Raw genomic sequence first — 21455 nt, 5'->3', positions numbered from 1 at the left:
GCGGACACTGCAGTGTGCCTTGGTCCCACAAGGACATCACCTTGTGACTGCGGCAGGTGGGTGTCACACCATGGGTAGCATGGCCAAGCACATGGGGCCTCAGAAAATCCCATTCCCTGCCCGGCCTCGAGCTCGGCTGACCTCGGCAGCGTCCTGCAGCTCAACCCACTCCTCAGCAGAGCCAGGGCGATGCTAACGGCCCCCTCAACGACAGCGGGAGCGAAGACTTCATCAAAAATTACCAACACGCGGCATGCCACATCTCTGCCTGCGCACCTGGCTGTTAAAACTTTCCTCCCTACCTGACTGCCGATGCTGAGTGCTGGGTTCATCTGTACCTGCAGAAGAGGGAAGGGGGAGCAGGCGGGGGCAGGAAGAAGGGCACGGGGTGCAGACATCTATCTTTTCGGTGCTCGTGCTTTAAACCGAACCACAGGGAGTAAATCACTGGTGCTCCCATCACTCCCACCGGGAAGCAAACAAATCCATGTCGGCACTGCCAGGAGCCACACGGTAGCCGTGGAGGGCACCACAGCCGTGGGCATCGCCAGTGGGCATCGCCAGCAGCCCTGACTGGAGCTGCCAGGGAGTCACTCCGGTGTGTGCCGTGCTGGTCCCTTCTGTCCACAGCTCCTGCCGCCTCTGCCCTGTGGCACAGCCTTTGCCCGCTGCTGGGGTCTCTCCGCTGTGGCCGCCGTCTCCTTTGGCTCCTGGACAAGACAGGCACGTGCGCGTGTTGCAAACAGCCATTTTCTGCTCATTTTGCATCGCTTCCCCACACGCACAGCCACCTTGGGCACAATGCTCAGCACCTGCCGGTGCCCCCAGCACCCCTTGGTTCCCCGTGCTGCCCCAACACACCCCCACACCCCCCCATGGGTGCAAGGCAAGGGCCAAGGTGCTGCTGGAGGTTGCTCAGCTCCAGGTTTTCCAGGCTGCCAGCGAGCCGTTCCCTTGAAGAAGATCTGCTTCTATCTCAAGGTGTCACAGCCTCAAGGGAACCACCTAATCTGTATCTGCACTGCAACCTTTATCTCTCCCCGGCTGTGTGAGAGGCTCTGTTTATAGCTGCCGAATAATACCTGCTAAATTGCAGGATCCAACACCACCCCCCGCCCCCGCTGTACCCCCTGACACTTGTTTCTCTGCAAGAGGGATGCTTGCGCCTGCCAGGTGCCTCCCTGCATTTTGCTGCAGGTAAATGATGCTCTGGGGTATAGGGAAGGGCAGTGGGGCAGCTTCTGCCTCACACCTCCCTCCTAGGTGGGCTCCAGCCACATCCAAGCCCCTGATAACCCCAGACAGACCCTGGCACAAATTGCTGCCCCCTCTGACTTCATCACAGCCCCTCTTCCCTCAGCCTGGGCTTTGTTTCTGCCAAAAATGAGGTGGGATCCAGCAGGGCCAGTATCATCCTTTCACTTTGTGATCTCGGCGGGGGGAGGGGGACATCTTCCATGGGAGGGAGGAGATGGCAACTTACCAGAGCCTAGGTGCCACCCCAGCCTTGCACAAGGCCATGGCCTCGCCTGGGGAAGGCAGCCAAGCAGCTCTCTGGAGTCACCCACCCTCTGCCAAGGAGCCTTGGGTGCCCCTTCCCCTGCCAACTGTCCCTGTCCCAGCTCCTCCGTCCTGCTCCCCTGCATCTCACAAAATGGCTGAGGGTGTGAGCATGTGGCAGCGTGGCACAAGGGTCAGTGCGAGGGCAAAGCAGCTTTGGCTGCATCCTCCAGGGAAGGAGCCTGGGCTGTCAGCAGTGGAGCTGCAAGGATGCTCTGGAAACATGCACCCATTGGTGTGCTCTGGGCTTCTGCACCCCTGATTCCCATGGACCATAACAACCTGGTATCAATCTGCACCACAGCTGTGAGCTGGGGTGCCTGGGTGCATGGGGTGCTGGGATGCACAGGGTACATGGGGCACCTGGATGTGCCTCAGGGATGTGTGGGACATGTGGGATGCCCAGGGTGCCAGGGATGCATGGTGCACACAGGATGCAATGGGGCACGTGGGATGAACGGGGTGTGTGGGATGCATGGGACATGTGGGATACCCAGGGTGCCCTGGGGTCCATGGGTCACATGGGATGCAATGGGGCATGTGGGGTGGACAGGGTACACAGGGTGCCTGGGGTGCACAGGACACATTGAGAACGCAGGGTGTGTGGGATGCACAGGGTGCCTGGGGTGCACAGGACACATGGAGTGCACAGGGTGTGGGATGCACAGGGTGCCTGGGATGCACAGGATGCAGCAGGGCGCACGGGTTGCATGGGAGGCACAGGGTGCCTGGCGTGCATGTGATGCATGGGGTACCCAGGATGCAGCAGGGCGTGTGGGATGGATGGGAGGCACAGGGTGCCTGGGGTGCACAGGATGCAGCAGGGCACATGGGTTGGATGGGATGCACAGGGTGCCTGGGGTGCACAGGATGCAGCAGGGCATATGGGCTGAATGGGAGGCACAGGGTGCCTGGGATGCACAAGACACACGGAGTACTCAGGGTGTGTGGGATGCACAGGATGTAGCAGGGCGTGTGGGATAGATGGGAGGCACAGGGTGCCTGCGGAGCACAGGATGCAGCAGGGCACACGGGTTGGATGGGAGGCACAGGGTGCCTGGGATGCACAGGACACATGGAGTACGCAGGGTGAGTGGGATGCGCAGGGTGCCTGGGGTGCACAGGATGCAGCAGGGCACATGGGTTGGATGGGAGGCACAGGGTGCCTGGGGTGCACGGGGCGCACGAGGTGCCCAGGGTGTGTGGGGTGCCCAGGGCACCCGCTGCCCGCCGGGTCCCCAAGCCAGCGTGGCAGCAGGCAGTTGCTGCGCCGCTGACATTTACTAATCAGCTCTAACCTCAGCTGCACACCCGCTCCGTCTCGCTTGCTGTCTTGTCTCCATGGAGACTCCGCAACCTTTGCTCACTCGTTAATGGTATCTCAGCAAACGAAACTCCAACGCCACCCAGCCTTCCCCTCCCGGCCCCGGGAGAAATCCTCGCCTCTCACCTCCATCCCCGTCCCCTCCCGCCGATGGGGATAAAAGGGACGAGTCCTTGTTAACGAAGGACCCAGCCACGCTGGGCCGAGCCGGGGGCAAGTTCTGACGGCGGCGCGGGGAGGCGAGTGAGCTGCCATCCTCCTGGCCGCCAAAAAAACAAGGCCGGGGGATTTTATCGCTGTGGCAGCAAGGACAAGCTCCGGCCATGCAGGATGCCAGCCAGCACCCCCTTCCCGGCTGATTTATTGAGCCACGAGGCTCAGCACAAGCCCTTTTCCCCGGGGTTGCATGTGCCCCCACCCCAAACCCACCCTTGCCTATTGGCCAGCACCCACTGAGGCCACTGGCACCCAAAAATCATCCACAGGCAGCGGCGGCTGCCAGGAGCATGCTCCATCCCTGGTGTCCTGCTCTCACTGATTCTGTTTTCAAATTAACATGGGAAAGATGCCCATTACCTGCTTCCAGATAATGACTATGATTAGGCAGAGCTCTGCTGCCAGCCGAGATCTGAAGGATTTCTGTGCACTCCAGCAGCGCTTGCCGGTGCAAAAACAAGAGCAATAAAGTGTAAATAAAAGACTAAAGAAAATAGCGCGGTCCATCAGCAGAAAGGGTGCGCGGAAGCAGCTCTAATGACGGACTTTCTGCGGTGGTGGTGGTGGCTTCAGCCTTGCTACAGGCAAGGCAAAATTGGAGAGGGGCTGCCCCATGCCTGCACCCCACGATTGAACCTGGCTTGGCCTCCACTTCCTGGAAACTGGGGGTTTCGAAAGAAAAATTCGAGATGTGCACTTGTAAGCTGCAGTGTAATGAGTGAGGCTGTCCTTGGGAGACTCCCGGCCCAGCAGACAGAGCCAGGGGCTTAAGGAGGGGGAAAAAACCAAAAAAGCCTGATCTCCTGAGATGGCCGCACCAGCTCCCGGCACACCCAGTGTGGTCCCACACCTCCATTGCCCTGTGGTGTGACTATCGTGCCCTGGCATCCATGGAGCTGGTGGGGAGCAGTGCAGAGGTGGCTCCTGTGTGCCGGGTGTCCTGGGGCATCTCCATCCCCAGCCCCTCGGAGCCCACCAGGCAGGAGGTGCTCACAGCCCCATGGGGCTCAGGATGGGCAGGGTACCACGGTGTCCACGGGTACTGGCCCGCTGCCCCATGCAGCTGGGACACAAGGGGACGGGATGGGGCACACGATCCTGCTGTACCCCAAAACTTCGCTGTTCACAGCTACTTGGCTCAGCTGGACCCTTCTCATCCTCCTGCTCCCCTGTCAGCCCTTACCGGGGGCTGGCAGAGCCCGCACTGATTTGCAGCATCCCCCTTGCATCCTCACATGCCAGTACGCCCTGCAGCACCCCAGCTTAGCCCAGCCTCCATCCCTGCACCTCCAGGGATGCCCCATGGCACGTCACCCCATAGCACATTGCTCCATGGAGCCAGCCACCCTCCCCCAGCAGCTCCAGCCGGGGTGCTCCCCCCACCCCGAGTCAGAGCCAGGCAGGGCTGAGCTGGCAGCAGCATCACTCACCGCCCGCTGTGCAGCGGCTGCCGGAGGAGGGTGAAGGAAGCAGACAAGGGGGAGAAAGGGCAGCCAACACATCCCAACGCTATAGTAGGGAGATATTCGCCTGGCAGGAGACACAGGGCTGCCCAGGCACCGGTCTTGGCTCCCACCGGCGCTCCATTTCTCACCCTGCGGCTCAGGGCTGGGGGACGGTTACTTGGGGGTGCAAGAGGAGTGTCCCATCCTCTGGGGATGCTGCGATGTCACTGGGGACACTCACCCTCATCCTGATGCCAGCTTGGTGCCATGGGAGGCACAAACCCCCTGCCTCTGCTGCCAAGCTGAGCTCCTGCTCCCCCTGAGGCTGCCAAGATCCCCCCAGCATGGCTGGGGGAGATGGAAAACGGTGGCCACGGCCATGAGTTTGCCCTTGCTGGCATCCTTCGAGGCAGCTCTCACCATCCCTGGGGCAGAGCATCACTCCTGGCTTGTCCAGCACTGAACCCTAATGCTGGTTCCTGCAGGGCTAGGGTACAGCACACCTGGCCAAGGGTGAGGGTCCCCACGGTCCTGGGGGAGGCTGGAAGAGGAGCTGCCATTCCCTCTGCCAGCTGCTCCGGGCAGTAACCATTGTCTCCAAAATCTGGTCCCACATGTGGCTAGCAGGCGAGGCAGCTCCCTGGGGATCTGGTGGCCCCATGTCACCCCGCTGGGCTCCTGCTGCTGGTGGGACAGGTACAGGGAAGCCCCTCTGGACCCTCATCCCGGGCAGGGGCAGCCGCAGCCCCAGTGTCCACAGGAGCTGTCCCAGCCCGGCCAGGCTGAGGCAGGGAGCTAATCTCTGCTCCAATTAGGCAGAGTTCCCAGCAATGGAGGTTTCTTCTTTTTTTCTCCCCCCTCAGTGATAACAAATAATAATATAATCCCCTTAATCCCTCCCCGAGGAGCCGGCGCACACACCCGGCCGGGAATCATGGCGCTTCTGCCGCTGCTGATAACTCGCACCGCCGGGGCCCCCAGAAAAACAAACACTTCAGCTCACACTTTGCCCCCCAAAACCCCGTGTGCTGCCCCTTGCCCCCCCCAGGGCCCTGAGACCCCCCACCTCACCCCACTGCCATCCTGTGGGGAACCAGCATTGCTCCAGCCCCTTTCCATGGGGCACGGCTGGGCAAGGCCACCACAACCCCACAGAGCCCCCCAACCCAGCCGGGGGGGGCAGCTGCCCCCTGTCTGGGGGGGGGTCCCATCCAGGATCCCCATGGGGCTCTACTCCCCCAGTCTCCTGCTCCTTTTGCAGTGGGGACGTGGTGAAGCCCCTGGGGGCTAAGCCCTCCGAGTGCTCCCCCTGCCCCTGAGTCTCCAGGGGGCTAGGGGGGATGTCCTGAGTGCCCCCACCCCAGGAGGGTCTGGGGTTCCCCCAGCACACCCCAGCACTTCAGTTTAGGAGCATCGGTGTGGAAAGCATCGCCTCTCGCCCCAGCAGGGCCCCACCGGCAGCTGCGCAGGACCCAGGAGCGCTGGCACGGATCCTGCATCCCCCCACCCCATCACTGGGTGCCAGGAAGGAACCCAGGCCTCCGGCTGCCAAATCCCCCTCCCTTTGTGGGGAGCCCAGCCTGTCCTTTCTCCACAGGGCGGGCACGCAGCCCACCCCCCGGTGCCGGCTCCCCGCCCCCCCCCCCCGCCATCATCAGCCAGCAAATATTAATAACAACCCCAGCAATAGCCTTTGCTTTTATTCCCTCGCTTTGCTGGCCCCCGCTCTGCTGATCTCAGCTCCTCCAGCTCCAAAATGCCTTTTAAAATTGCTGGAGAGTGGAGACCTCTGCAAACACTCTGCCCCCGGCTGCCCCTGCCTCCCTTTCCGTGCCGGCACCCACACCGCAGACAGCAGCACCCATGTGCCATGCGGGGAGCTGGGTGCCATCCGCCCCGGTTATTTAAAAGGCGCCAGGCTGGGCTTGATTAAAACCAAGTAAAAGCCAGAGCCAGGGCAGAGAGGGGGATTAGATCGCTCGGGGGAATGTTAATGGACTCCAGAGCTTTCTGCCGGGCTGGCGGCTGGGCCAAATCCAGCCCGAGGTGGCTGGGGACGGGCAGGCGCAGCCCTGCGGTGGGTGCGATGAGTGTGCCGGGGCTCAGCTGGCCCCTGGAGCGGGGAGCGCAAGAGGGAGCCCAGGCTGCTGCTGGCGGAGCGGAAGGAGGATGGGGGGGACACAGGGGGGGTGGAAATATCTTCCAAGGGCCTGGCCCTTCCTCTGGGAAAAGCAGGGGTGGTCTGGTCCTCCAGCTGGGCTTTGCGCCGCCCCCGCTGCCGGCACAGAGGCCATTTCTGCAGCGAGGATGCGGGCGGCACGGGCTGCCTGTGGCGGGATGACCCTGGGGAGCATCACTGTCGCCCCGCATCCCTGCCCTGGCTGTCCCAGAGTGGGGGGCAAGGACAGCCCAGGGTGACACCAGCCATGGGGGGCTTCAACAGAGCTAAAGGAGTTGTTCGCAGAGGTGCTGCTGGCAGGGAGGGCTGGTGCAGCAGCAGGGGTGTCGGTGTTGGGGCGGGGGCATTGGTGGTCCCCAGCACGAGATGCTCCCCACCCTGGCTGCCAGATGCACTGGATTGCAGGTCTGACGTGGGAAATCGCCTCCCTTCCTCGTTAGCTTGTGATTAGCATGTCAAGTGGTTGAAGTTGGTGGGTATAAAGGATGCGAGCTAAGAATAATGGCTTCAATTTTCTTCACGGCACAGCCATTAATTTGAAGGAGAAAGGGGTGTCCAAACCTCCCCAGCAGCTCCAGGTGGCTCTGCTGGCCCTGGCCCTGTGGGGTGAAGGCAGGGTCCTGCTGCTGCCCCCCATCCCCAGCCACAGGGCTGGGGTGGGCGACATGGCCCTCACCCTGCTCCGGATGCCAGTGAGCAGCAGCTGAGCCGGGTGCTGGGTGCCAGTACCAGGGTGAGCTTGGCACAGGCATCCCGTGTGCTTCCTCGTGCTGGGGTGATGGTGCAGCCAGGAGTGAGTGTGCAACATGTGTGCATCCATGCACGCTACCCTCTGGCACAGCATTCCCTCCCTGGGAACAGGGCACTTCCCCAGGCTTGCACCCCCCAGCTGTCCTCGTGTGATGGGGAGGAGGGCAAATTCCTGCCTTGTTTCCAAGGGGATGGAAAAAGTCGAAATGGCGGCAAAGCTCCCTTCCTTCTCGTGCATACCAGATCCCGGCAGCAACAGAACAAGCCTGCTTGCAGCCACGCTGCCCATGGCACATGTGGGCAAAGCTTTGTCTCATTGTGGCACAGTGGTCAGTCCTGGACCCCTCTGATGGTGCCCGGGACATGGAGCATCCCTCATCCCTCTGTCCTGCAGCATCCCTGGGCTCCGAGCACCAGCACCGGCTTCAGCATCGTTAGCACCATGAGTGGCCAGAAACCTCCTCCCAGCAGAGCTGCTCAATTAAAATAATCATTTCCATCCCAAGGAGGTGGCATGGCCGAGCAGGTACAGCCAGGCACCCAGGGAACAGGCTCTCCTTGCCCCACTTATCCTACATCCCCTGGGCACCGCGTGGCACTGTGGCCGTGCCAGGCTCACCCCAGGTGCCTCCACAAGCAGCTGCCAGAAACCTTGGATAAACCTGGGCCACACAAATAACGTAGCAGTAAAACAACCATTTCCCCACCAAATTTTGAAGTCTTTTCTCCTTTCCACATACACGCCCTCCCCTTCCCCAAGCAGTCTCTGCTGGCAAAAGCCAGGCGATGCTGGGTGCGGCAGCGATGCTGGGCTGTGCTGATAAACCCCCAGCAATCAGCCCAATCACGAGGCTTTTCAGCCTCAGAAACGGCACACGTTGCTTGATAGATTTAATTGAGTCTTAAAAAAAAAAAAAAAAAGAAAAATAAAATAAAAAAACATAAAATCAAGCTGTGCTCCAAGCAGCCGGCCATGCCCGGTGAGGTGGTGGCCTTGCCAGGCGATGCCTCCCAGTGGGATTTGCCTCCCAGGGGGATTTCTCTCCTGGCTCACCCTGGTGCTGCCAGCAGTGGTCCCATGCTCGTTTGCACCCACCTCACCCGGGCATTAATCAGGCCACAGCAGATTCCATCTTCCTTCGACACTGCTTTTTGTGTCCTGAAATCAGAGAAAAAATGGGGGGGTAAAAGAGCAAACTGGATGGTTGTGGGAAGCCTCGCGTTGGAGCCAAGGTGGGAATGGTCATGCACCCTCAAAAGACACCCCAGGAGTGGCCACGTGGGAGCTGGCTGGGGGGTCCGGCATCTGCAGGGTGGGCGCAGGGTGTGGGCACAGCCATGGCACGGGCAGCGCGGCAGGGAAGGCCGTACTCCCCTCCCCTGCTCACGTGCCTCAGTTTCCCCATTGAGCAACGGCACGGTCAGGGGTGTTTGGTGCCCACCAGGGTGAGAGCACAGCATCAGGGTGGCCCCCTCCGCAGGGTCCCCCTTTCGCCCCAGCCACAGCACTCTGCCTCGTGTGTGAGCACCGTGGCAAGGGGTGCTCCAGCCACAACCCCCACCCCCAACCAGCAGCCACCCAGTCTTGCGGCCACCCTGGGGTGGGGGGGACCCACCAGCTGTGGGGAGCAGCACCGCCAAGGTCAGCAACAGCTGTGGGGTTCTGGTGATGGCCTGGATGGGGCCACTGGGTGCCCAGCAGCGGCTAGCCCATAGCAAGCAGATAGAGCTCGCTGGGTGGAGCTCCAGGTTGTGGTGGTGTTGGAGGTGCAAGTGGCCCCCCAAGACCACCCAGCACCAGGATGCTCACAGCACGTGTGGCCGGTCCCTAGGTACCCATGGGACCCTAGAGTGGAGGGGCAGCATCCACTGCAGGGCATCCCCTGCATTAGCAGAGCCCCCCCAGCCCTCCTCCATCACTTCCACCAGCAGCATCTCCCCCAGCTCACTCCAAGGGTCCTGCCCGATGGTGGGGGGCACCTGGGGGGACCACAGAGGAGCAATGCCCGCCCTCCCCCCAGTCTAGCCCCTGCAGAGATGTGGTTGCCTTGAGGGACTCAGCTCATCTGCAGCAGGCACACCCCAAGCACACACACCCCCCCCAGCCAGATTGGGGGGTGGGAGGTCTAGGAGCTGGTGGCTCCCAGCGCCCGCCCGCCCGCCCCCCCCCCCCACAGCCCCCACCCCACTGTGCTCAGGGACACTTGCAGAGCCTTGGGGTGGGAGCTGGAAATACAGTCCCCTCTAAATACCCAACCACTTTCACCTGGGGCACAGGGACTGGCAACCGCCCCCTCCCCCCCTTCCCAGCACCCCCGGGGTGGGGACACACAGCTGTGAGCCCTGCTCTGTGCCCACCTGGGTGCCCTTCACACGCCGTCAAGGGGGGGCTGCATTGGCCTGGACTCCCTTGGTGTGTCCAGCCAGTGTGGGGGGCTTTGCTGGTCCCCCAGCCCAGCAAAGTGGGGGTCCCCCAGCATGCCCCCCCCCAGCTCTCCCTGCACAGCACCGACATCTTCCCAGGCTGCAGCGGCGCTGGCAGCCCCACTCCCCCCGCGTCCCCCCCCAGCCATCAGTATGCACCGTGTGTGCTTCTCCATAGCAACCTCCTGCCTCCCCCCCCGGCCCCCCCAGCGCTGCACAAGCACTTCGCTGCAGCAGCCCTGACCCCGCCGGGATCGCTAACCTCTCCCACCCACAGGTAGCTGGTTCCCCCTCCAGAGCCCCCCTCTCCTCGCCCAGAGGATGCTGCAGCCTTCATCTTGCCGGTCCTGGAAGTTGGTGGATTATTTTTTTTTTCATTTGTTTTTTTTTTTTTTTTTTTTCCTCCTTTATGGTGTCGGTGCTTTTCCCATCCATCACCGTGAAGCTGCCTGCAGCCCTGTGTCCCCCCCGGCTGCAACCCAGGGTGCCCCGTGGGTGCCAGGGAAGGGTGGGCACCCATCCTGCATGGCGAAGGAAAGCCCCCCGGGATAACTGGTGCTCCCACAGCCCTAAGCACGAAACCAGTGGCGAGGGCAGCAGGTCCCTGGCAATGTGCCCCAGGACCCCCGCTGGCCCCCCCCCCCATCCCGGGGGAGCCGCAATGGGACCCTCCCCGCGCCACGCTGTACCCTGATTTGTACCAAAATTCACCTTTCTCACTGCAATTCCCACCTTAGGCCAGATCCTGGCATCCCCCTCTGAATGCAAGGGGGGGGGTCAGCCTCCCTTCAGCCCCCCCCCCGGGGCACAGCCAGGCCGTGCCACCCCCAAAGACAAGCAAGAAAGCAGTGGGCATCGCTCAATATATAGGTTTCTTTTTAATATAAAAAAAGTGCCTATTAAAAATTCCTTCCTAAATAACACAAAAAGACCAGTTGAGGGGAAGAGCGGGGGCCGCGGGGGGCCGGGCACGGGGGGCTTGCTGAGGGGGGGGCTTACCGGGGGGGCCCGCTCCGGCCAGGGCAGCACAAGCACTGCGCAGGTCAGCTGGGGAGGGCAGCACGGGGGGTGGGGGTGGGGGATGGGGTAGGGGGGGTGGCTGTTTTGACCAGGTAGGGGGTTTTCCCTTTTTTTTATTTTTTTTGCATTTTGCCTTTTTTTTTTTTTTTTTTTTTCTTCATTTCAGGGTGTTTTTTTACTTTTTTTTTTTTTTGTTATTTTGAGTTTGTTTTGTGTTGGTGGTTTGGGTTTTTTTTTTGCACAATCCACAACGCTGTACAGAAGTTGCCAAACCCTGGGGGGGGGGGAAACACACACAGGGGACTGGGGGGCAAGGAGAGGAGTCCAAAGCCCCCCCCCTGGCACCCACGCACGCACCCACACCCTGAGCTCATCACCGCCGCCGCACCGGGGGCCACGGGAAAGCTGGTGGCCCCCCCTTTGCCCTGGCCCTCCCGGCTCCCCCTCCCCACCAAGAGGGTATGTGATTGATTTCTCCTTTTTTTTTCTTTTTTTTTTTTAATTTTTTTGTTTGTTTTTTTTTTTAAACTCCTTTTTTTTTTTTTATACAAATTTGGATCTTTGGGTGTGTACTGCCAAAAAAAACCCGCCTCGTTCTTCTTAATAATAATAAAAATAAAACTCAAATCATCGTCATCGTCATTAAAAAAAGGCAACGGAAACCCAAGGAACCCATGCGGAAGTTGCACACCACAAAACCACAGCAGATGTACAGAATGCAATATACAAGACACGATTTATAATAAAACATTATATACAATAAATAGGTTATTGTTACTTTTTTTTTCTTTTCTTTTTTTTTTTTTTTTTTGTCGATCGATCTGTAAATAAATTTTTCTCAGTGCATACTGGTGGGTTTTTGCTCTTCTCTCCTGCATATTTGCCTCTCGGTTGCTTTAGGTCTGTTCTCGGTTGCTTTTTGATTCTCCCTCTGGTGCGTGGCTCTCCTTTTATTTTTTTTTTTGTGAATTTTCAACTTTTTTAATTTTTTTTTTTCCTTAAACCTTTTTTTTTTTTTACTTCTTTTCTTCAAAAGTATTTACAATTGCTGGTTTTGTGCAGAAAATGAAAATTAATAAAATAAAAAATAAAAATTAAAGAGTCCCTCTGCTTCTGGCCGGGAGGAGAGAGAACGCGGCGCCGGCGCCACGGCCGAGGCGGGGGGCCGGCGGGCGAAGCGGGGGGCGATGGGGCTGGGGTACCCCGCCGGCAGCGGCCCCCTCCTCTCCTCTCTGCTCCGGTGGCTGGGACGGGTGGGGGGCGTGGAGCCGGGGGTGCTGTGGCTGGCGGGCAGGCTGGGGGGTAGAGGCGAGAGAGGGGTGAGTGTCCCCCCCCGCCACAGCACCTCGTCCTGGCTGGGGGTGCCAGGTGTGAGGCGGGGGCTCGGCACTGCGCCAGGGCACCCACTCGGTGGGGCTGGTGGTAACTGGGTGGCAGGGAGCCCTCCCCACGCCGGCTCCCTGCGGTGGGGGGATGGAGCTGCACCCCGCTGTCTGGGGTCCTACTCACCCCCCATCTGGCACCCACGTACCCAGGGGTCTGGGGTCCTGCCCACCCCAGATCTGGCACCCATCTATCCAGGGGTCTGGCACCCATGTACCCAGTGGTCTGGGGTCCTGTGCACCCCCAGGCTGTTACCCACATACCCAGGGGTCTGGAGCACCCCACCCCACTCAGCTCTGACACGCTCGGGCTCCAGCACCCAGCACCCCCACCACCCTGGGGCCCAGCACCCCACACCCCAGGATCCATCATGCAGCATACCCAGGGGCTCAGCACCCACCACCCTGGGCTCTGGCACCCCACCACCCTGGGGTCCAGCACCCACCACCCTGGGGCTCAGCACCCACCACCCTGGGGTCTGGCACCCCACCACCCTGGGGTTCAGCACCCACCACCCCACCACCCACCACCCTGGGGTCTGGCACCCCACCACCCTGGGGTCCACCACCCACCACCCTGGGGTTCAGCACCCACCACCCACCACCCTGGGGTCTGGCACCCCACCACCCTGGGGTCCAGCACCCACCACCCTGGGGTCTGGCACCCCACCACCCTGGGGTCCACCACCCACCACCCTGGGGTTCAGCACCCACCACCCACCACCCTGGGGTCTGGCACCCCACCACCCTGGGGTCCAGCACCCACCACCCTGGGGTCTGGCACCCCACCACCCTGGGGTCCACCACCCACCACCCTGGGGTTCAGCACCCACCACCCACCACCCTGGGGTCTGGCACCCCACCACCCTGGGGTCCAGCACCCACCACCCTGGGATCTGGCACCCCACCACCTTGGGGTCCAGCACCCACCACCCCAGGCTCCAGCCACCCACAGATGCTGGGGCAGACGGGGTCCCCAGTTTGATGCTTGCCAGTGGGGGCAACACCTGGGGCAACTGCTTAGAGCCCAGAAGGGTCCGTGGGCACCCAGTGGGGTGAACCTCACTGGGTGCATTTGGGTTAGAAACCCCACCGGAAAGCGCGAAGCACCCACTGCACCCCACTGCCCACCAGCATCCCGGCCCCCAGCCCCACCCCACCCCCCCCCGGGGAGCAAGCATCAGGTGGGGGACGGGGCTCAGATGGCACTTACCGGGCGACAGTGGCGTCTCCGAGCCCTGCTGGCGAAGCTGCCAGAGCCTGGTGGGGGTCAGCGCTCCTAAACACCCATCGGCATCCATCCGGCAAGAAAAGCACCCCCGGCAAGCGAGCGGACGGGGAGGGAAAAGGAAAAAAAAAAAAACCAAAAAAACAACCCCCAACCAGACACCCCGTCCCGGGGCGGCCAAGGGGGCTGCCCTCACCCCCCGGCCAGGCTGCGGGCAGGGGGGACCCCGCCACTGACCCCCAGGCCCCATGGCCGCCTGCTGCCCTCCCTGCCTGCGCCCCTGCCCTGGGCTCGGTGGGGGCCAGTGCCGTCCGTCCGTCCGTCCGTCCGTCCGTCCGATTGTCCTGCTGCGGGGCGGGAGGTGGGGGCACAGTCCGGGAAGCAGAGCCAGGTGGTTGGCAGGTGGAGCGGGTTTGAGTGCGGAGTGGGGAAAAAAACAGGGCTTTTCTTCGTCCATTATTATTTTTTTTCCTTTCGTTTCACTTATTTTTTAACTTTTTTTTCCTTTTTCTCCTTTTTTTTTCTTTTTTTTCCTTTTTTTTTCTTTTTTTTAGAAAACAAACAAACGATTCCAATCCCAGTTAAATACAGAACTTGAAAAGTGTTCCAGAAAAAAGTGCTGGCTAAATTACCTCTGAAAAAAAAAAAAACACAACACGGAGGGGGGGGGAACATGATGAGAAAGGGGCCCGGGGGTGCCCCGTCCCCCCTTGCCACCCCCTCCCCCTTGCCCCGAGGGGCTCCCCCACCTACCCTGTAACAAAACCTCGTTGTCCGGTTGGCACGTCAGCAGACACTACAATGAGGTGACCGTAAAAGTGTCCTCGGGGTGTTGTTGCTCTACCATGGGTCCCAAAAACCCGCTCTTCTGGGTGGGGGCCATGACGGGGTGCCCTTGGGGTGCAAAACTGGGGTACCTGTAGTTGTCCTGCAGCTGCAGCATTGAGTCTCTCGGTACGGGGGAGATGTTCAAGTCATTGATCAAGGGACAAGCGTAGGGTCCTCGGTGGTGAGCCCGGGACATCTCCAAGGGCTCCTTCTCGCCCTTGGAGGGGTGGGTGCCGCTTGGGCTGCTCAAGTGGGGGTTGAGACACGAGGGGGTCCGTCCTGCCCATGAAGTCTACCAGCATACTGGCCCCCGCTTTGCCGTCGTACGAGGGGCTACGGGTGCTGGCATTGGGGGAATACCAGTACGGGGGGTTTTTGCAGCTGGGGGAGTCGTAGTGCGGTTGAGGCATGGGGAGATCGCGGCAAGCCAGGTGGGGGGCGTGTGGCAGGGCCCCCCCCTGCATGCTGTGTTTGAGCGAGTCGCAGGCAGGCAGCTTACGGATATTGCCTGCCCGTAGGTCCTCCTTGAAGGCCAAGGTTGGGGAGCAGTTGGGCGAGAAGGCTTTCTGCAAGCTGGCCTCGAAGACAGTCTGCTGCCCGGGGGCTGCCAGCTGGTGCGGGAGGGCAGGGAAGTGCTTGCTCTCCAAATCCGGCTGCCCCAAGCCGGGGGAGTCGCTCTGAAAACCCTGGACGAAGGTCCCGTCTGAGGGGGTGGAGGGGTTCATGGAGTAGGGGCCGGCGTAGTCGCAGGGGTCCCCGCTCGCCCACCCCGAAGCCCCGGGACTGGGAGGGCAGAGGGGACATGCTGCTGTCCCCGCTGTAGTAGTCCAAGCCCAGGTCTGTGCTCTCCTGGAAGAGGGGGTTGACCGCCTGCGACTTGGTGGGGAACTTGGTCTTGCCCGTCCCCCTCTCCTTCTTGGAGGCACAAGCCCCCCGGGAACCCCGGGGCTGGCGGGGTCCCGTGCTCCTCTTGGAGGGATACACGGAGGAAGAGGAAGAAGAGGAGGAGAAGTTCAGGTGAGAGGTGTCGAACATGTCCACCTTCTTCCGTCGGCCTCGACCGGGCTTGGAGTTGCTCTGGAAGAGGACGCTCTGGTTCCAGTTGTAGCCCGGGGCGGAAGACGCCTCATTCCAGTCCATCATCAGCTTCTCCAGGCTGGAGAGACTGGACTGGCCCTCGCTGGAGGAGGCCTCGCTGTTGGCGCGCCGGTAGCTGGCCGGCTGGTTGAACTGGGTGCTGTCAGAGGAGGATTCAGAGAAGGTCTCCGAGACCGTCTGCTGCTTGGCTTTCTGTGGGGTGTAGTTGGAGATGTCCAGGATGACGTTGGGCTCGTTGAGGTGGCACTCGAAGCCCGGGTTGTACAGCTGGCTGAAGGCCTCCGAGCTCCAGTCCAACCCACCATAGCCTTGCCGGAAAGCCCACGGCGCGGCGCTGGGGAACTGCCGGCAATTTTCGGGCGAGGGCTGGAAGGAGGCCGAACCCTTGGGCACCATGTAGCCGCCGGGCGAGACGGTGCTGGCGCGGCTATCGCAGCGCAAGGGGGTGTGCGCCGCGCTGGAGAACTGCCCGCCTTGCTCGGCGCTGTTGAAGAAGGCGGCTTTGCCCAGTGGCAGGCTGGGGGCCGGCCGTCGGCGGCGCGTAGCCGGCGCTGTGGGCGCTGCTGGGGGAGGACGGGAGGCTGCTGCCGCTGCCGTAGGCGAAGCTGCAGTCCTTGCTGTTGGGGCAGTCCTGGGCCGACGGGTACTGCTTCCCCGGTGGGAAGACGCTGGCGGGTGCCACGCTCTGCCCGGTGCCGTAGCTGCCGTACGGGGAGTAGCCGGGGGTGCCGCTGGCCGCCGGGTGAGTCGTGGGCGACCGGGAGACAGCCGAGGGCGGCGCCAGCTTGGGGAAAGCCTCGGCCCCCCCGGCACTCCGAGGACCCTTGGGCCACCCCGTAGCCAGCAGCGGCGGCGGCACGGCTGGGTGGGAAGGCGGGCCGGCCCTGCATCGCCGCATGGAAGGCGGCCTCGGTGCCGGGGGTTGCCGCCGCCACCTTGCCACCCCCGGGCCGGGTAGGCGGCCAGGCCACGCTGGCCCGGCAGGGCGGCCGGAGGGGCCGTGTAGGCGGCCGCCGACTTGCGGGACTCGGAGCGGGAGGCTGAGAGGGCGAAGTCCAGCAGGTCGGAGGAGTCGTCCGAGTCCAGCAAGGAGCGAAAGTAGCCGGTGAAGAGGCTGTGCCTCTCCGGGCCAGCCTCCGTCTGCGAGGACGGCGCGCTCCCGGCGTAGAAGTTGGCCCGGCTGGAGGAGCCCGACTCCAGCCCTGCGGCGTGGAAAGGTCTCGCCTCGGCCCCTTGGTAGCCACCATTGCGGCCGGCCTGGCCACCAGGGTGGCCATGGTGGGGGGCCCAGGGGCTGCCCTTCTCCCCACCAGCCCACTCAGCAGCGCTGTCGCCGAAGCTCTGCCCAGGGTTGGGCTCGGGGAAGAGCGCCCCGTTCTTGCGGGCCCGTCGCTTTCGCTTGGGTTTGCCCACGGGGTCGGGCTCCGGCCGGCCCCGCTTGCGCGGGTGCACGGGGTCAGCGTGGAGGGCGGCAGGGGCTTTCTTCTTCTTCCCGATGCCCTCGAAGAAATCGCTGAAGGAGCAACGGGCGGCGCGGGCGGCGTGCCCCCCCCCGCGCCCGCCGAAGCCCCCTGCCTTGCCACCGCGCCGGCGGAAGCCCTGGACGCGGTGCAAGAAGTGGGAGATGCTCTGGGTGTCGGGGGCTTGGTGGATGGACTCGGGCTCACTGGGGGTCCAGCAGCGGGGTGGCGAGCAGCGCCCCGAGGACTGGCTCTGCCGGTTGAGGAAGGCCAGCTTGGCCAGCACATCCGAGTAGTCGGCCTTGCTGTCGTTGGTGTCGGCGATGTAGGAGGGCTGGGGCGAGGCCAGCTTCTGCTTCCTCCTCCTCCTCTTCTTCACCTCCGGGGTGGGCTCCTTGGGCTTGGCTTGGCCCAGCAGCAGGTTCTTGGGAGGCCGGCCTCGCTTACGCTTCAGAATGATGGGCATCTCGCCGGGGGGGAAGACCACCACCACGTTGCGCCCGTTGTTCTTCATCTTGAGCAGCGGCGTGGGCTCCATGGAGCTGCTGGCCGCCAGCTCCTTGCCCTCCAGGTTCAGGTTGCTGCTGAGCGATGACACCTTGTAGGTGGTCTTGTTCCTCCTCCCCAGGGACACAGGGATCTTGGCCATCTTCACCACCATCTTCCTCACCCCCCGGCACTTGCTCTTCTTCCCCGTCGCAGGGGGCTTGGGTACCTCGTCGGGGTCCAGGGTGCTGGGGGGCGGTGGTGGGGGGGCCAGCAGCGGTGTGCTGGGCTCCTCGGGCCCAGGAGGCACCTCGGCGGGCAGGGCGAGGGGGGACAAGACGCGGCTCTCGGGGGTGACGTCCGCCCGGCGCCCTCGCCCTGCCCTCCTCCGGCGGCACAGCATCTTTGGCTTGTCTGTCCGGCGCAGGGCATACTTGCGGTGGTCCTCGCCACACCGCCCGGCCCCCCCGGCCCCCGCAGGGGCCCCGCTTCACCACGCTGCCCAGGGGACACCCCCCTAGCCGGGGCTGCAGCCCGTGGGGCCGCAGCGGGTCCCCGGCACCCGGCTGCGCCTCCAGCAGCTCCGACACGGGCCCCAGCGTCTGCGGCTCCAGCAGCGAGGGCTCGGCAGGCAGCAGTGGGGGCTCCAGCGCCCCGGGCAGTGGCTCCAGCGTCTGCAGCCCCAGCGGCTCTGCCAACGGCTCCAGTGACTGCAGCTCCAGCGACTCGGACAGGGGCTCCAGCGACTGCAGCTCCAGTGACTCAGAGAGCGGCTCCAGCGACTGCAACCCCAATGGCTCCAGGTTTTGCAGCTCCAGCGACTCCGGCAGCGGCTCCAGGCTCTGCGAATCGAGCAGCTGAGGCTGCGACTCGAGGGACTGGGAATCCAGCAGCCGGGACTGGGAGTCCAGCTCTTGGGCTGGCAGCAACTGGGGCTGCGGCTCCATCGCCTGCGACTCCAGCAGCTGTGTCCCTGGGCACGCCAGGGAGGCCAGTTCGTTAAGGATGTCCGCCTCGGCCAGGTCCGAGTAATCACCGGCATCAGGCTGGGAGCAACCGGCTTCCTCTGCCGGCGCTTTGGAGCTCCCCCCCACACCCCCCGCTGTGGCCGGGGGGCTGTGGGGCACTCCCCCCACCGCCATCAGCTTCTCCATCACGGGCCGGGGGCCGTGGGTGCCGCGAAGGCTCGGTTTTGCAGAGCACTCCCCGCTCCTCAGGGCTGCGGATGCTGTTGGCCAGGGAGGGCGAGGAGAAGAAGCTGTACTGGAGGTCACGGTCGGCGGGCAGGAGGCGGCTGTCCTCGTGGCCACCGCCGCCACCACCGCGGAGACTGCCGCAGTCCAAGTGCACCCCGCTGCTCTTGAGGTCCTCGGAGAGGCGGTTGAGGTCCTTCATGATGTCGATGAGCTGCACCACGGGGTGGAGGTTGATGTGCCCGTTGCCGCACTTGCTCCGGAGCAAGGCGAGGATGCTGTCGATGTTGCAGCGGCCCGAGGCCAGCGTCGCGTTGGGGAAGGTTTTAGGCGCCCGATCACAGGCGGCTGCCTCCTCCGCGCTCCCCCCCCAGGATCCGGGGCTCGCCGGCACAGCCCAGCAAGTCCTCTGCTGCCTTGGTGCCCCCGTGCAAGCTCTGGCACCGGTCGGCCGGGTCGCCGTGCAGCAGCGAGCCTGCCTGGTGCTCCCGGCTGAGCGTGGGGCACGAGCCCTCAGGGAAGCTCAGCACGCTGCAGGATAAGGCCTTTTCCGCAGGGCAGGCCGGGGGCCGCTGCACCGGGTGTCCCGGTGGGTAGAACTTGGGCTCTCGGACGTAGTCGGGTGAGCCACGCACAACGCTGGTCGTTACCACTGGGCCCGGGGGCTTCACGCGCATCCTGACCTCCTCCTCCCCCGCGTGCCGCTTGGCCGAGCAGTTGCTGACATGGGGGGTCAGGGAAGGTGAGACCGGGACCTGCGTGGGGCAGAGAGGGGCACAGTGAGGCTCCAAGGGCACCACCGGCCTGGAGCAGCCGGCAGTGCCTCGCTCCGTCCCCACCGGCCTCAGAGAGAGAGTGCCCACACTCGTCCCCTGGCTGTCGCCCCTGCCCTGTCACCAGCCAGGACCTGGCTGGCACCACAGCAACCTGCCCTCTTGCCCGCCGCAGCGGTGGGGAAATGGGGTCTGGCCCCCTCCCCTACTCAGGGGGGGCTGGACACCCACCCCACAGCAGGACCAGCCCCCGCCTTGCCCCAGCGCGGAGCCACCTCCGGGGGAAGCGGGGTGGCTGGTGCCCGGGGGGTCCGGGCTGCCCCGTCCCCCCCGTGGCGCAGCGCTGGGGGGTCCAGGGGCATCCCGGGGCCGGGGCTGGGACTTACCCTCTGCTTTGCTGCTGCTCCTGCTATTGCACTTGAGCTCTCTGCAAAGGAAGGGGGGCGGAGGGTTAGCCCCGAGCCGGGGGGGGGGACCTGGGTGCCCACCGCGCCCACCGCTTCTCGGCAGCGCCGGTCCCTACACGGGCCATACCAGGGGCCGGTCCTCCCGAGCTCCCACAGCCGAGAGGGCAGCGCCCGCCCATCACCCTGGCGTCGGGGCTGCGAGCGGGGCGGGGACGGGGAAAGAGGGGGGGAGGCTGCCTCCGATCTGGGGGACAGAGGGGACAGGTTTACCTCCCCAGCCCCCCCCCAGCCCGCCCCCCCCCCCAGCCCCCTCCTTTCCTCCTCAACCCCTCCGGTGGGGCGGGGGGCCCGGGGGGGCGAGGCGGGGGCCCTGCGGCCGCGCTGCCGCTAGGTGTCCCCGGTGAGCCGCGCTCCCCGCCGCCCCGGCCCGGCCCCAGCCGCCCCGGGCGGGGGGGGCTGCCCGCCGAGGGGGCTCAGCATATTCCGCCCCCCGCCCCACCTCCGGTCCCACCCCACGCACAGCTGCTGCCCCCACCCGATGTGACACTGCCCGGTTGCCAGCAGCCCCCCCCCCTCCTCCCGAAACCTCCCTCCCTCCCCCCGCCCCCCGCCCCCCCCCCCCCCCCCCCCCCGCCGCAACGCTCCTGCCTCAGTTTCCCCTGGCTGGCAATGGGGTGAGGTCTGTGGGGGGGCGTGTGGCACCCATGGGTGGGTAAGGGGTGTCTGGCACTCAGCACGGGGCCCACGCACCCACTGCACAGCCCACCCCGCACACCACGGCGGGAGGGCTGCAGGCACCCCTATGCAGCCCCCTCCCCGCCCCCGCCAAGCCAAGAGCTTTGCAAAGCCACCAAGCCCCACCCCACCCCCCTCCAGGGATGCTGTGCAGCCCCCCCACCCCCGCCAAAGCAGGGACAGGCAGAGCAGAGCAGCAAGATTTGCTGCCAAGCCCCCGACCCAGTGCAGCCCCCGCTCCCCGCTCCCCATTCCCAGGGCGGGGGTCCCCCCGGGTACCTGGGCCGCGGGTGCTTGCAGTGCAGGTTCACTCTGAAGCTCCTGCCGTCGCCGTCGCTGCCAGGCTGGCGGGGGCCTGAGCCCTGGGCGCGCGGGAACCACTCGGCTGGCGGGCTGGCACCGTTCTCCAGTGCGACGGGCTGGCAGGCGACCGAGCTCCCATCTGCTCAAGCAAGCACAGAGACCCCCGCGTGTCAGCCCGGCAGCCCCCCTCCCCAGGGAGCACCCCCCTGTCCCCTGGGTGCCCGCAGGGCTGGGCATGCTGTGTGCCCCCTGTTCACCGCCTCCCCCCTTGAAGCCACAGCCCACCTGGGGACCCATGCTGTCCCCTCTGCCCCACAGGATGGGGTCCGTCACAGGATGTATGGGGTGGCATTTTGGGGCAGGACACCTCTTTTCCTGCCACTGTGGCCATGCCTTGAGCTGGCAGCTGCCCACCCAAGGCAGAGCATCTCCCCACCAGGCTGCGGGCACGTGTGTGCGTGCGCACAGGGATGTGCGTGTTGCACACATGTGTGCGTGCACCTTTGCCTGCTCTGGCCCCCCACTCCCCTGCATAATGCCAGCGTGCTGGGGGTCCAGGCACGCGCAGCAGCTCCCCACTCAGCACAGGGGTGCACGGTGGAGCCCCCCCAACCCATCGCAGTCCCCCAGTGCCAGCACGTCCG

The 21455-nt window shown here is 63.9% G+C and overlaps 1 protein-coding gene across 1 annotated transcript; it reads right to left on the bottom strand.

The window, feature by feature from the left end:
- Positions 1-14011: 14011 nt before the first annotated feature.
- Positions 14012-20928, bottom strand: AHDC1 (AT-hook DNA binding motif containing 1). The gene is given in 13 exon segments (XM_056332557.1): positions 14012-14162; positions 14282-14627; positions 14629-15111; positions 15113-15976; positions 15978-16259; positions 16261-16398; positions 16400-17860; positions 17862-18500; positions 18502-18963; positions 18965-19348; positions 19753-19793; positions 19901-20017; positions 20788-20928. Coding segments are annotated over 11 exon segments (5109 nt in total). The 5' UTR covers positions 19953-20017; positions 20788-20928; the 3' UTR covers positions 14012-14162; positions 14282-14324.
- Positions 20929-21455: the final 527 nt, after the last annotated feature.

The sequence above is a fragment of the Falco biarmicus genome, chromosome 3 (genome assembly GCF_023638135.1).
Source record: "Falco biarmicus isolate bFalBia1 chromosome 3, bFalBia1.pri, whole genome shotgun sequence".
NCBI classification, from domain to species: domain Eukaryota; kingdom Metazoa; phylum Chordata; class Aves; order Falconiformes; family Falconidae; genus Falco; species Falco biarmicus.
The sequence above is the reverse complement of the archived record's forward strand: the minus strand, read 5'-3'. Positions and strand labels throughout refer to the sequence as shown.